Source organism: Zootoca vivipara, chromosome 10 (assembly GCF_963506605.1).
Source record: "Zootoca vivipara chromosome 10, rZooViv1.1, whole genome shotgun sequence".
NCBI classification, from domain to species: Eukaryota; Metazoa; Chordata; class Lepidosauria; order Squamata; family Lacertidae; genus Zootoca; species Zootoca vivipara.
In genome coordinates this window covers 61,400,357-61,414,577 of record NC_083285.1, presented here as the reverse complement: position 1 = coordinate 61,414,577, position 14,221 = coordinate 61,400,357, and the positions used below count along the sequence as shown (strand labels likewise).

Sequence of the window (14,221 nt, the reverse complement as noted above, 5' to 3'; positions counted from 1 at the left end):
TCATGATTCCCTTTCAAAGTCATCTAAGTCGGTGACCACCACTGCCTCCTGTGGTAGAGAGTTCCACAGATTAACCATATCCTGCGTGAAGAAGCGCTTCCCGCTTTATGCGTCCCAGCGGAACTTCCAGCATTTCAGATTCACTGGGTGTCCACGAACTCTGCAGGCTAAAATGAAACTCCAGCTTCTGCACCCTCCCGAACAACTTTGCTCATCTGCTTCCGTTCTCCCTCCTCGGCGAACGAACTACACTTCCCATCATCCTCGGCGTAGTTGCTGCGCAGGCGCACAACCCTACTCCCAAAACACCTTGCCCGAAGGAAGCCACGCGCCTTAAAAACAAACGAACTATGCCTCCTGGCATGCTCCTCGAGCGCCGCGCATGCGCGAAGGGGTGCGGCTACGGACGTGGCTTCCAAGGTGGCTTCTTTTCCCCCTCAGCAAGCAATGGCTGCGCCAGCCGCTGATTCCTCCTCGGGAGGGCCCTCCGCCCTCCAGCCGGCGGGAGATGCCGGCCGGCCGCCGCTGCATATGGCGGCGCTGGTGTTGGCTCGCGGCGGCAGCAAAGGAATCCCGCTGAAGAACATTAAGCTCCTGGCCGGGGTCCCTCTGATTGGTTGGGTGCTGAGGGCAGCCCTCGACTCCGGCGTCTTCCAGAGGTGTGCGCATGCGCGGTTACCATTTCCTTTTTCTCTCCCCCCCTCCCCACTTCACCCACCCAAAGAGTGAGAGTTCTTTTGTCTCCAGGCGAGACTTCGGGGTTATTTTGAGACTCTCTGGAGATTGGACAGAGGAGTTTGGGGGGGGGGGTGTGCAAGGCAATCGCTTCTTTTTCTCTTTCAAAGCAAGGTTTTTTAGCTTAATTTATATATATAGTCCGGGCTTGCTGTGGTTTTTTTTCATTTTTTAAAAAAATGGCTCTTGTGTGTTTGTTTATTTATTCATTTCAGAAAACTTTATATACCGCTTGATTGTAAAACAGCTTACAGAAAGAATGAAACAGTTGTTCGTTTTTTGTAATTAAACAATGACGGCGTAAAAACAACTACAAATATGTCATTGTGCCTGAATATTTACTCCACTACTTACTGGCTTGCCCAGTCTAGAAGGACAAGAGCAGCTGTGTTCAGACATTTAAATCTCCCGCTTGGGAAACCAATTAGGTCTTTGATTAACTTTTTATTAAGGGACGAACTTCTACACCTCTGGAAAAGTGGCCAGTTCTGTGGCAATTTGAAGGAGAAAGGTTTGTGGGGCTGATCGGATCCTTCAGGAGAGCAGAATGTGTCAGAATGTCTGCTTCAAATAATTGTTTTAACTGTGCAATGTGTTCTCTTCTGTTTTATGTACTGTACTTTATCTTTTGCAATGGCTTCAGCCACACAAATTTATTTATTAAAAATTTCCATAACAATTTAAAAGCAATTCGATAGATAGATCTAAAACAACACAAACATTTCAGAACAGTGCCCCATACATATAAAAGCAGTCAAAAGTTGTTCCATAAAGGCACACCTTTGGGTGGATGCCCGAATGACTATACAGTATGTAGTGGTTGGGGGAGGGGGGGGGTCCTCTCCAGAACTGGTTTAACTGCATCTGGAGCGTAGTGGTGTGTAAAAAGTTGACACAGAGTGACAGGGACTTCATTGAGTCAGCTGTGCTTGAATGGGCCTGGTTGCCTTTGTTTCCTTTATCCATGTCGCAGTTGAAGGACTGTGATTGCCGAGTTCCCAGGACTCTTTGAAGCGGGTTGGGCTAGATGACCCTCAGGGTCCCTTCCAACTCAACATTTCTATTATTCTTTCTGGCGAGAGACTCTTGGACATGAACGTTGCCTTCTTCTCTCCTTTCTTCCTTTCCAGCTGAAAACAATAAATAATTATTTAAAAAAATGCATAGGATCAATCTGTCTTATCTGTTGCATTTAACAACTCACTTTTTGATACTGAAGTCGGCGTCCCATGAGCCTTCCATTCTGCTCTCTTGGATATTATTCATAGCTGTCAAGTTTTCCCTGTTCTCACGAGGAAGCCTATTCAGCATAAGGGAATTTCCCTTTAAAAAAGGAGAACTTGACAGCTATGATATTATTCCCACTCATGAGATACCAAATTACTTGGCTATTTACAGGCCTGCCACTAAGGCTGAGGCATAGCTGTCAAGTTTTCCCTTTTCTCGCGAGGAAGCCTATTCAGCATAAGGGATTTTCCCTTTAAAAAAGGGTGAACTTGACAGCTGTGGGCTGAGCTGTAATGCAGAAATGGAGAACCTGTGGCTCTCCAGATGTTGCTGGACTCCAACTCCCATCAGCCCAGCCAGCGGTCACAGATTGATGGGGGAAGTGTTCCTGACAACATTCAGAAGGCTGCAAATTCCTCATCTCTGTGCTAGGTACAAAGGAAGATGTGAGCATTACCGGTATGCAGCTGCATTACATCTCCGATGTTTGCAAGGTTTTCTTTTTATTTTCTTGTGACTTCCGTTCTCGGTGGCCTGTAGGGAAATAGCTTTGATCCTTCTTGTCTGTCTGGGCAATAACTTGTTGCTGCTGCCTTCTGCCTGCCGACAGCGTGTGGGTTTCCACAGACCACGACGAAATCGAGAAAGTGGCCAAGCAGTTTGGGGCAAAAGTCCACCGGAGAAGCTCGGAAGTGTCGAAAGACTCCTCTACCTCCCTAGATGCCATCGTGGAGTTCCTTCAGTATCACGATGGTATGGCGCCCACCTTTGTTTTAAAAAGTATCTATATTTTTATATTCCTCCCCCCCCTTTCTTAAGGCAGCTTAAACATTGAAAACAAATACGGTAATCAAATCACCATCTTTAAGATTTAGGCAAGAGGCAAAATAAGGCAATTCACATTGTAGTGATTTTGCACCAGAAAAAAAATATGAGTTTGTGTTGGAAACTGTTCTAATTCAGCGTGTTTATTTTACTTGCATTTAGTAAACAAAGCTGAACACTTTGAAACTGCGAAGCGTGCCTAATAATTGCATTTGCAACTGGTGTCCATTCATGGTTTCTAAAGAATTGTATGAAATTGGGGGGGGAGAGAGATTACACACATACACACACACACACACACACACACACACACACACACACCATCAGTTTGCTGTTTCATGACTTTCAGGTTAGCCTTGTAAACAAGTCCGCAAAAGTTACTAGCTTGTTTTTGGTTGGTTGGTTTTTAATATACTAGCCTGCTGGGGACCAGCAAAGAATGGAGCTCTGCCCCTCTGGCTCACCTGCGTGGAATTTCATGTTGCCAGTGGTTACCAGGCTAGTGGCTAAATTCAAATTTGGTCCTGCTAAAGATAATAGCCTGCTGATGTTTTGAGAGCCAGTGTGGTGTAGTGCAGCGTTTCTCAACCGCTGTTCCGCGGCACACTAGTGTGCCACGAGACGCTGGCTGGTGTGCCGCGACGTGCGGCGACGAGAAGGGCGATTTGCATTGTCATGTGCCTGCCGGCCGCCAATAGGCGGCACTGACCCGCCGGAAAGCAATATTTCTCCTCCTCTTTCCCAAAGCTCAGTGCAAACGAGCCTGGCGGCCGCCAATACACAACACTGATCTGCCGGACGGCTTGTGAAGCCTTATTACAGGAGATTGCAACCAACACAGCAATTGGCAAGTGTTTCTTACAGTCATAATTATATAGTCAATATAGGGCGGCACAGAGTTAAATTTTTTAACTTTTTTAATGGTGGTGTGCCTCGTGATTTTTTTCACGGAACAAGTGTGCCGCGGCCCAAAAAAGGTTGAGAAACACTGGTGTAGTGGATAAGAGCGGTAGACTCGTAATCTGGGGAACCAGGTTCGCATCTCCGCTCCTCCACATGCAGCTGCTGGGTGACCTTGGGCTAGTCACACTTCTCTGAAGTCTCTCAGCCCCACTCACCTCACAGAGTGTTTGTTGTGGGGGAGGAAGGGAAAGGAGAATGTTAGCCGCTTTGAGACTCCTTCCGGTAGTGATAAAGCGGGATATCAAATCCAAACTCTTCTTCTTCTCTTACGTCTCCGCCTGAACTTTATTTTAATGTAGTAGTACTGGAGATGCTACTGATGCGTTGTGAGTAATATTGCACATTGTTACCTAAACACTGATATTCATCTCCTCTGTGCCATTCTCTTCTCCTTTCTTCCTCCCCACTTCAGAGGTTGATGTCATAGGAAACATTCAAGCCACTTCCCCTTGTTTACATCCCACCGATCTTACCAGGGTGGCCAAAATGATCCGTGAGGATGGCTTTGATTCCGTGTTCTCCGTCGTCAGGCGGCATCAGTTCCGGTGGAGCGAAATAAAAAAAGGAGGTGAGCGGTATCGCTTCTCATAAAAGCATTCAAGCAAATATAAATTATTATCGTTTTTTCGTCATTATTACGTATGCATAAGTGCCATAAATAGACCAATGCCATCCTATATTCAAACTCCCAAGTGAATTTAAAAGCAGTCATAGACATTCCCCCCCCCCCAATCTATCCTTATTAGACTGATCCTCGATCTTTGATTCTCGGTCATTTGCCATTTGCATTGTATCAGCTCTGCGATCAGATAATATCCAGCCATTTGCTAGAGCCCGTCTTATTTTGGAAGTGAGTTGCTCTGAATCCCTCTCCTCCTTTGGGGCCATTGGAGGTTTTCATGCCCTTTTGCCTGGAAATGCCAGGCACCATGTCTCCCAAACCAGCTCCGTCTGACAGCTCCGAGTAGTCAGCCTTTAGAGCATCCTGGAGATCATAGGAGTCAAAAGGAACACCAAGGGTCATCTAGTCCAGCCCCCCTCGAGCCTCGTTCATTTGTTTTTGGGACTGCCAGGGTAGATTTGATTTAAAACAAATCGATTTCAGTCACGATTTAAACCAATCGTCAGTAAGACTTTATTTGTTTATTTTTTATTTTATTTTATTTTTTACAGAAAGACTCGTTCTTGCTGATATAATCTTAATATTTGCAACCAGGTGAAGGTTTCATTTTTGGAATAATAAATTTTCAGAGTAGTTTTTACAGTTATATCAAACAATAATTACTGATTTGGTTATACTATTAGAAATACGTTGACAGATAATTATGAGATTATTGTGAGGTTTAATAAGTTAACTGTTTCTATTTGAACAACTTTTCTGCTGTACTTTATTGGAAGGAGAAAAATAATCATTTCCTTAATAACAATTTATTTAACCAAAACAATAACATTATAGCATATGTATCCATATTTGTTAACTGATGTGGTTAAACGGGTGGTTGTTGTTGTTGTTTTTAAAAACAGACCGAGTCTTAGCACACATGAAAAACTTAAAACAAATCCTTATTTCCTGATGAATAGCATTTGGACTATAACGTAACTTGAATAGAAAACTATATATAGAAATATTTTTCCTCCAAAAGCATTTTATTTTATAAATCCGATTTAAATAAATAAATAAATCGTTTTTTAAAAAAGCGTTGATTTTTTATCCCCCCTGGGGACTGCGAAACCCCCACAGGGAGAGGTCTCAGACAGGTGAAAAAGAGCATCATTGCATGCATTAAGTGCAGTTTTAATCCCGAGGGTAGCGGAGATTCAAAATCAAGCAGCCATTGGACTTCATGGTACACACACACACACACACACACACCCCTACACCTCACTAATGTTGTTCTTTTGCCTCTCGTCTCTTTCTCCCCTTCCCCCCCCATCTTTTATCAGTAAGTGAAGTGACAGTACCTCAAAATCTGAATCCGGCCAAGCGCCCCCGCCGGCAGGACTGGGATGGAGAGCTCTATGAAAACGGGTCTTTCTACTTTGCCAAAAGGCCCCTGATCGAAAAGGGGTATTTGCAGGTGGGTGCAGATGTTGAGCTGGGAATTTCGTCCGTCCCATCTTAACAGTTTTCCTCCTTTCCTTTTTGAAATTTGTCTTCTAAGGGGAGCTTTTGAGGCTCCTGTCTCTCAGGTCTCAGTCCAACACTATACAACACTTATTTCAATGCAGCAAACTTAATTGCTCTTCAAACACCTACATTATGGGAAGGAATCCTGGCTGGGTGGGTGGGTCTCTTCTCTCCTGTGCCATTTCCCCACCAAAAATCCCCCTTCAAAGGGCCCGTGTGGTGTAATTCTTAAGAGTGCTGGACTGAGACTTGTCCCAACTCAGCAATGAAGCTCACTGGGTGACCTTGGGCAGTTTCTCAACCTAACCCACCTCACAGGGTTGTTGTGGGGATAAAATGGGGAGAAAGGGGATGAATAAATACGTTGCAATGGCACCTTCTGGGCAAACACCAACCTTTTTGGCTAGCTGTGGGGGGATTTGGCAGGAAAATTGAAAGGGGAGAAGGTTTAGAACTTCCTGCCTGGGTTGTTGTTCCCCACCAAGGCAACTGCTGGAAAGCAGTGCTTATCTGAGATTTTAATGATACCCCATCCAGTCATCTGGCTGCTGCATTTGGACCTGAATTGATGCTTCCTAGCCGTCTCCAAGGGCAGCCCCACATGGAGCACATTGCAGTAGTCCAGTCTGGGCTGGCGCATGAAGTGCAGTGGACAAGATATAAACCTTGGCAAGTCAAAATAAATAAGTGGAAAGGTGTAGGAAGAGGCTCCATTGTAGCGCAAGACCAGAGAGACTTTAGTTCACATTCACACCTGTCTAAGAAAGCCATCAGTTTGCCTTGCTTAGGCACTTAAACTCAGGTCTCCTTGAGCCCCTTCCAGGAAGCATTAAGTGGAAGACTTCCTTCCTTTTCTTCCTTCTGTGTTGGGAATGCCGTCTGCTGCTGGAGAAAGGGTTGGGCAGAGGCCCCTGCTGCTCTCTAGGTGGCTGCGTGTGCCCCAGAGGTCATTTGACATGAAATACCACATGTTGGCATATTCTGCCCCTTCCTCCCTCTCTGCTTCAGCCACACTGACTGGCGTGTTCTTTTAATTTTGCTTAGGGTGGGAAAATGGCTTATTACGAAATGCGCGCCGAGCATAGCGTGGATATAGATGTTGACATTGACTGGCCCATTGCAGAGCAAAGAGTCCTGCGGTAATATAAATGTGTATATTTCATTTATTTGGCGCCTCCACAGTTTGCTCTAGTTTGTATTACATATGTTTCTCTTAGATAAATGTAGTTTTAATGTTCGTGTTCTGCCATTCACCATCATATGGGACGGGTTTTTTTTCCCCCTGAATGATGATGGTATAGAATTTTTTACCCTTTGCCTTGTGGGGCAGCAATGGGAGAAGAAAGGGCTGGAGGATGAAACCCTGCTACACAAATCCAGAGTGGTGTCCCTAAGACTGTACGCCTCCTTCCAGCAACTCCTTTAGCCAAGCTGGTGTCAAATGTATTGCTCTGATTTCCTTTGGACCACATCAGCAAGTCCTGGGCAGCCCAGGACCTCCACACACACTGCCCAGGCTCCAGAAGAGGTCACTTAGGTGCTGCTAAGGCGAGGGGCAGCTGTTACGACTTACCAGTTTCTGCAGCCACAGTGGGTGCTCTGATTCTCCAGCAGTTTGACTTCACCCCTAGGTGTGTCCCTTGACAGACAGATGCCCACAACAAAAAAGAAATTTTTGCAAATGAATAATGTTAATTGCCTTATGAATTTTTTAATTAAAGAGTGCTAAAAAAACATAATTGTAAGGAATACGTGCCTAAAACGTCTGGCCACACTATGGCCCATTCCTCATTGAGGTTGCAAACCTGTGCCTGGGCTATACCACTCCATCCTGCGATCGGGGGATCCCCCAATTTGCAAAAATCCCCCTATATGCAAAAATGCCCTCTTCGAAGGAAAAAAAAGAGAGGCTAGGCTAGCTTCCTTTATTCCTGACACCTGCTTGTTCAGGGAATCATATCAGAAGAAATATATACTGTATCGGGTGGGTGCCTTCCTACAGAAGTGGTTTAAATAGGTTTAAAGACTCTCTCAAGGCAAATCTAAACAAATGTAGTATAAACACCAACAACTGGGAAACACTGGCCTGCAAGTGCTCCAATTGGAGAACAGCCTTTACCAAAGGTGCCATGGGATTTGAAGATGCTCAAACTAAGGACGAAAGGGAGAAATGTCCTAAGAGGAAGGCACGCTTGGCAAACCCTCACCATGATCAACTCCCACCCAGAAACCTATGTCCCCACTGTGTGGATCCAGAATTGGCCTCCACAGTCACTTATGGACTCACTGTTAAAACTGTGTTTATGGAAGACAATCTTGCTCAGCTATGAGTGATTGCCAAAGAAGAAGACAGAAGTGGTACAGCCCAGAAGCAGGTTTGCAACCTCAGTGAGAATGAAGTTCTTATTCTCTCGTTTGTTTTCCCTTTCCCCAGTCATGTGAGATTGCATAGTTAGAGGCAAATGTCACACACAAACACACAGACGCCACCCCCTTACTTATGATTGCCACACCCATCTTTCTAGGTACGGCTACTTTGGTAAAGAGGCCTTGAAAGAGGTGAAGCTGCTGGTTTGTACCATTGATGGATGCCTCACCACGGGCCACATCTACGTCTCAGGAGACGAGAAGGAGATTCTTTCCTACGACGTCAGGGATGCAACTGGAATCTGCCTGCTTCAGAAGAGAGGTGTCGAGGTGTGCCTTTGCTTCTTGCAGCTGTCTTGCGGTTGATTCACCCGTCAGGGTTGCCAGGAGGAACTTGCCTTTCGTTGTAAGGAAAGCAAGTTTCTAGATCTCAGCATTTCGGGGAGAGAACCTCAAAAGCATATGGCTCAGCTTGGTTGGGACTTTAAAAGGGGCTTAGCAGGGCTTTGTTGCCTTGATTAAATGCGGCTGTTTATCTCATCTCCCACTAAACTCAGGAACTGCATGTATGAGTTCTCAAAAAGAAAAAAGAAAACATCCCAAATTACTGCAGTAAGTTTTGTTCCAAAAAGATTTCATCGTGTTATTTTTACAGGAGCTTTTCATGTTGCAAAACTATTGTGTAAAGCTCCTGTAAAAATTACAAGATAAAATTCACTCCCCCAGAAAACAGTGGTAGCCACCAACCCCTTTGACTTTCTTTTTTTCTTTTTTCTTTGTATGTTTCTTTTTGTGTATGTGTGCGTGTAAATAATTTTTATTTGATTTTACAAGTACAGAGTTATAACAATACAAAACACATATCCATATTTAGAGATTTCTCTGAATCTCTAGACTTCCCACCTTTCCCTTCCATGGGTCCTATCATAAACCTTTTCAACTGCATATTATTTCATCATCCAATTTTTTTCTCTTTTCCTTTTTAATCCACAACATCTTCTACATTACAAGTGTTATTGCAATCCTGCTACGGTAGTGCTTTCATCTGCTTACAGTGGTCTCTCAAGTAAATTATAAATTTCCCCCCATTCTTTTATTGAAGTTTTGGTCTTCTTGGTTCCTGAGCTTTCCAGTCAGTTTTGCCATTTCGGCGTAATCCATCAGCTTATTTTGCCATTATTCTCTGGTAGGGACTTTGTCTTTCCATCTCTTAACCCAGATGGCTTTCAAAGAGGAGCAGACTATCGGTGGCTGCTCTGTGAGAGGCCTTCAAGAGGAGATGTTAGAGACCTCTTCTGGCCTCTTTAACATGCTCTGCTCCCACAGTTAGAGGCAGTAGAGCTTCTGAATACCAGTTGCTGGAAACCTCAGTCTGGGATAGTACTCTTGTCCTGCTCATGTCCCCCTTGCAGGCTTCCTACAGACATCTGGTCGGCCACTGTGAGAACAGGATGCTGGACTTGGTGGGCCTTTGGCCTGATCCAGCAGGCTCTTCTTGTGTCCATAGGTGCGGCTGATCTCCGAGAGGGACTGCTCATCGAAGACTCTTTCTGCCATGAACTTGGGATGCGCTGCGGAAGTCAACGTGGCTGACAAGCTGCCGGTCGTAGAGAAATGGAGGAAGGAAATGGGGCTTTGCTGGAAGGAAGTGGCGTATTTAGGTGAGGCCTGATCGCCACATGAAAAATCTAGCTCTGTGCTGTATGTCAGGGATGGGGAGCCTGTGGACTACAACTCCCATCATCCCTGGCCATTAGCTGCACTGGCTGGAGCTGCTGGGAGCTGGAGTCTATCAACAACCGGAGAGCCAACCCACAAGCTCTCATTATGTACACCATATTGCATGAGGGATGGGAGGGTGCCAAATTTCGGCCTTCCCTCCAACACAAACAGCAAGGCAGTGGTGCAGCCTCGCGTTCCATGTCAAGGCTGGACTGCCCCGATCTAAAGTATCTTATGACAGCTCTTGTCAAAGTTTGCATCTAAGGGTTTGGTGTTTTTTTACGTGTTTGGTCTAATCTAGGGATGACCATCCTTTGACCTTCCAAACGCTGTTGAACTCCAGCTCCCATCAGCCCTTGCCTGCTTGACCAATGGCCAAGTGTAACATGATCTGTAGTCCAGCAACATCTTGAAGGCCACAGATTAGCCACCCTAGAGAATCTCCTCTTGAAGAATACAAGCAAAACTATAATGCTTACCAAGCAAAGGCTCCTGTTCCCAATGTGCTGGGGAGTTCTCCTGCACAGCTGTGATTCCTGCAGTGCAGGGGGTTGGATTAGATGACCCTGGGGGCGGGTCCCTTCTAACTCTCCAATCCTGTGATCCTATGAAACCTTAGGTTTTGTGGTGCACTGTTGCAAGCACTTTCATTCTTTGGGGAATGAAATTCAGAAGCTTTGGTGAACGAACGCTTAGAACCAACAGTCTTCTACTAGCGGTGGGCTTTTGTTGATAGGGTCCTGATCAAATGTGTGTCTCTGTCGCGGCAGGAAATGAGGAATCGGATGTGGAGTGCCTGAAGAAAGCTGGCATGAGCGCCGTCCCCGCCGACGGCTGCCCTGCTGCCCAGAAAGCCACGGGCTACATCTGCAAATGCAACGGTGGCCGTGGCGCGATCCGGGAGTTTGCAGAGCACATATTCCTCCTAATGGAAAAGGTGAATTCAGCTGGAAAGAAACTCTGCTGATAAAATTCTGAAGCCGCCACCCTTGGGGAAACAGTCTCCTGATTCATTTCTTTCATTCACTCACTGAATGATCTTTTCTTCCCTTTTTTTTCTTTTTTTGACATTTCAAGGATCCCAAAGGGCATTCTCGGGAAATTGTAAATTGCATGGATTTCCAAGCATTTAAATCAAATCATTATGTTTCCTGTTGTGGTCCCATGCTGGCATAAAAAAGCCAGCCAGATCAAGCCAATATTGCAATATAGCTCAACATCATGGGTCTTGCTAGAATGGACCTGTTGTTTTCAAATGTGATTTTGGGTGGTTTGGGTTTTTTTAAGGCAAATGTAGGATTTTATCAGTATCAAATGCTATTGTGCTAGGAACGGATTTGATGGGAACGAGGAGGGGCTGTTGTTTTCAAAGTTCAGTTCCTTGCAGGGATAATAATAATTTATTATTTATACTGCACCCATCTGGCTGGGTTTCCCCAGCCACTGGTTGGGCGGCTCCCAACAGAATAGGGAGTGGTCTTCTATGTGAGAAAGGGTCTGCCCTCTCCTGTCTAGTAGGAATACAGGCGCTCCATTGTCCCATCTCTCAAAAATTGTGCTCCTGCAGCAAGGTTATGTATAAGGACTCTCAAGTTTGCAAGAAACTGAATCCCACCGCTGTTCCAGATTGTACATTTGGGGGCCCATAATTCAGGGGTGGCATGCTTTATATGTGGAAAGTTCCCGGATTCAAACCCCGGCATCTCCAGTTAATAAGATCAGGCGAGTGGTAATGTGAAAGGGCCGTAGACCCTCCATCAATAATCCTGGGCTTGATGGACACATAATCTTCCTACAAAGGCAGCGATAGGCTGCCCTGGTTCCATTAGTTGCTGCTCAAGATGCCATCTGATTGGCTATCTGCTTGACATTTGCAACCAAATTTCTGCTACAGATGCTGCCCATTCCTACTTGCGGGTCATAGGCTACACTACCTTTTGATTCTGGTCTTCAGGTCTGATGCTCTTTTTCTCCCCCCATCCCATCTTATTGGAGAACCTTTTTTTTTCTGGAGGGTGCATATGATAATTCTGCCTTCTTTATAACCCTTCCTATATATTGATGGAGAGTGGCTTGCATGCTGAGTAAAATCTAGGGTCAACACTTCTCCCGAAAATGCTGAATTCTGAATCGGCAAGGGATGGGTTGGGTTTTTGTTTTGTGTTTAACATGAGGGGACCATTCAAACATTCAGCTCCCTCAGCTGCAGCAAGGCGTAACACAGCCTGATAAACGTTTTCCGTCCTGTCCTTTTGGGCTGAGTTTAACTGGAGGATCAGCTCCCCCTGAAAGCACTTAACCGCACAATGCACCGCACAATGGGTGTTTCGTTTTAAAGGACGATAGAGGCATTTGCTAGCTGCTATGCACTCGGGCCCAGTAATCATGATCTGGAAGGCTCTGCTTGTTTGCAAGCACCACACACATAGAGACTTGTATCCACCCTTGCTTAATGTTGCCTGGGTCACATTTATGCATGGATCCAATATGCACCGGATCATGGGCGTACCCAGGATCAAAGCTAGGGGGGGCACACCAGACACGCCCCAGACACGCCCCCAGCCAACCGATTGGCTAGCTGGCAATGACGTGGCCAGGATCCCCCCAGGAGACATGGTCAATGTCCACCCACCCAACCAGAGAAAAGGGGGCCGTTTACAAGGCAGCACACGGACCCACCCGCGCTTGCACTCCTGTCTCGCCCACTCCTTTAATGGCAGCAGTGACTAAAACGAGGCAGCAGCTGGACCTGGGCTAACTTCAGCCCACACTCTTTCAAGTCACAGCGAGCACAGCACAGAAAGTGCTGCCCCACAATGCTCTGCGGCACCTCACTGCCGCTGCTGCCGTTTTGCTTCAGCCAAGCAAGCTGAGGCGGAGCACAGCAGGCAGCGCCCCTGCCTGTCCTCTCCAGCTGCCCTGCTTCGGGGGGGCAGCTGCCCCCCTGCCCCATGCTGGGTACGCCCATGCACCGGATTAAAGCTTCTGCTTTGCAGTCGTCTGCCTTCTCAGAAATCGCCTTCTGGCAAGGCTGGATATATGGACCTCTGAAACCAATTCTAAAAACCTAGTGGTTCTCCACATTCAAAACTGGTCACCTTTCCAGAGGAGTTGAACTGGAAGAAAACCCCACTGTTGTGAGCAAAATACCAGCAAATAGGTTTGCCTATGTTTAGCTTCTGTTCCCCCACCCCCCAAAAAAATGGAATAGCCATGTATGAACTGGAGTGTGTTTTGGCCAGATGGGAAGAGACAAGAGAGGAGTTGCGAAGGAGTGGTCTTCTTTTCTCCCGAGACCTAAGCATGAAGCAGAAAGATGAGCAATTAATTTATATTGAATTACTCGTGAGCGGAGGGTTGGTGTACTGTTTTCTGACTGTTGTATTCAAAAAATTACCAGGTGCTGGGAACTGCAAGTGAGGAGAGCGCTGTTGCACTCAGGTAGCAACAGAATTCTGTACAGTGGTACCTCTACTTACGAATTTAATGCGTTCCGAATGCACATTTGTAAGTAAAAAAAATCCCATAGGAATGCATTGGGAGAAAAAATTCGTAAGTAGAAGCAACCCTATCTAAAAATTCGTAAGTAGAAAAAATCCTATCTAAACCACATCCAAGATGGCGGACGGAGCTCCATTCGTAAGTAGAAACATTCATAAGTACTGTAGAGTTATTCGTAAGTAGAGGTACCACTGTATTAGATGGACTTTGGCCTCCCAGCAGCAGGAATCTTCTTACTTGTTTAAATATAGGATATATTTTCTTCCAGCGTATGGAGTTATGTTGTGTCCTTTGTGTTTAGTGAATTCCTGGGGGCTGGAAATGGAGAACTTCTACTGCTCAGTTGCTCGACTGGGCAAAAGGCTTTTTTAATGTATATAAAATAATGATACTGTAATTGATTTGTCTTACTGATTATTTATAAGCTCGGATAATGAGTTGCCAATGGTTAAAAGAAATCTTAATCAGAGCAGGCTTCGCTTTTCTATCCAAGAATAAAAAAGGGTTGCTTTTTCTTTAAAAAACCCAAACACATTTCCGTGGTTTGGTTTGGTTTAGTTTGTCCTCCTTGGGCTAGTCACTGCCTCTCGGCCTACCTCGCAAGGTTGTCGTGGGGGGGTTAAATGAGGAGGAGGAAAACCATGTATGCCACCTTGAGATCTTTGGATATACCAGTAAATATATCTCACCTATGATATACAGTGGTACCTCGATTTACAAACACAATTTTTTCCGGAAGTCTGTACTTAACCT

At 45.6% G+C, this 14,221-nt stretch overlaps 1 protein-coding gene across 1 annotated transcript; it reads left to right on the top strand.

Moving 5' to 3' along the window:
* The first annotated feature begins 333 nt into the window (after nucleotides 1–333).
* Nucleotides 334–13,127, top strand: CMAS (cytidine monophosphate N-acetylneuraminic acid synthetase). Its single transcript, XM_035128419.2, has 8 exons — nucleotides 334–659; nucleotides 2,573–2,715; nucleotides 4,163–4,318; nucleotides 5,695–5,828; nucleotides 6,923–7,017; nucleotides 8,404–8,575; nucleotides 9,753–9,906; nucleotides 10,738–13,127. Exons 1-8 carry the CDS (start codon nucleotides 448–450, stop codon nucleotides 10,932–10,934), a joined length of 1,263 nt encoding a protein of 420 aa, XP_034984310.1. The 5' UTR covers nucleotides 334–447; the 3' UTR covers nucleotides 10,935–13,127.
* Nucleotides 13,128–14,221: the final 1,094 nt, after the last annotated feature.

Excerpts from the sequence above, each read along its gene's own strand:
- CMAS (XM_035128419.2), top strand. The coding sequence starts at position 448 with ATGGCTGCGCCAGCCGCTGATTCCTCCTCGGGAGGGCCCTCCGCCCTC. Across the intron at positions 2,716-4,162 it reads GTTCCTTCAGTATCACGATG|AGGTTGATGTCATAGGAAAC; the intron begins GTATGGCGCCCA and ends TCCCCACTTCAG. Across the intron at positions 5,829-6,922 it reads TCGAAAAGGGGTATTTGCAG|GGTGGGAAAATGGCTTATTA; the intron begins GTGGGTGCAGAT and ends AATTTTGCTTAG.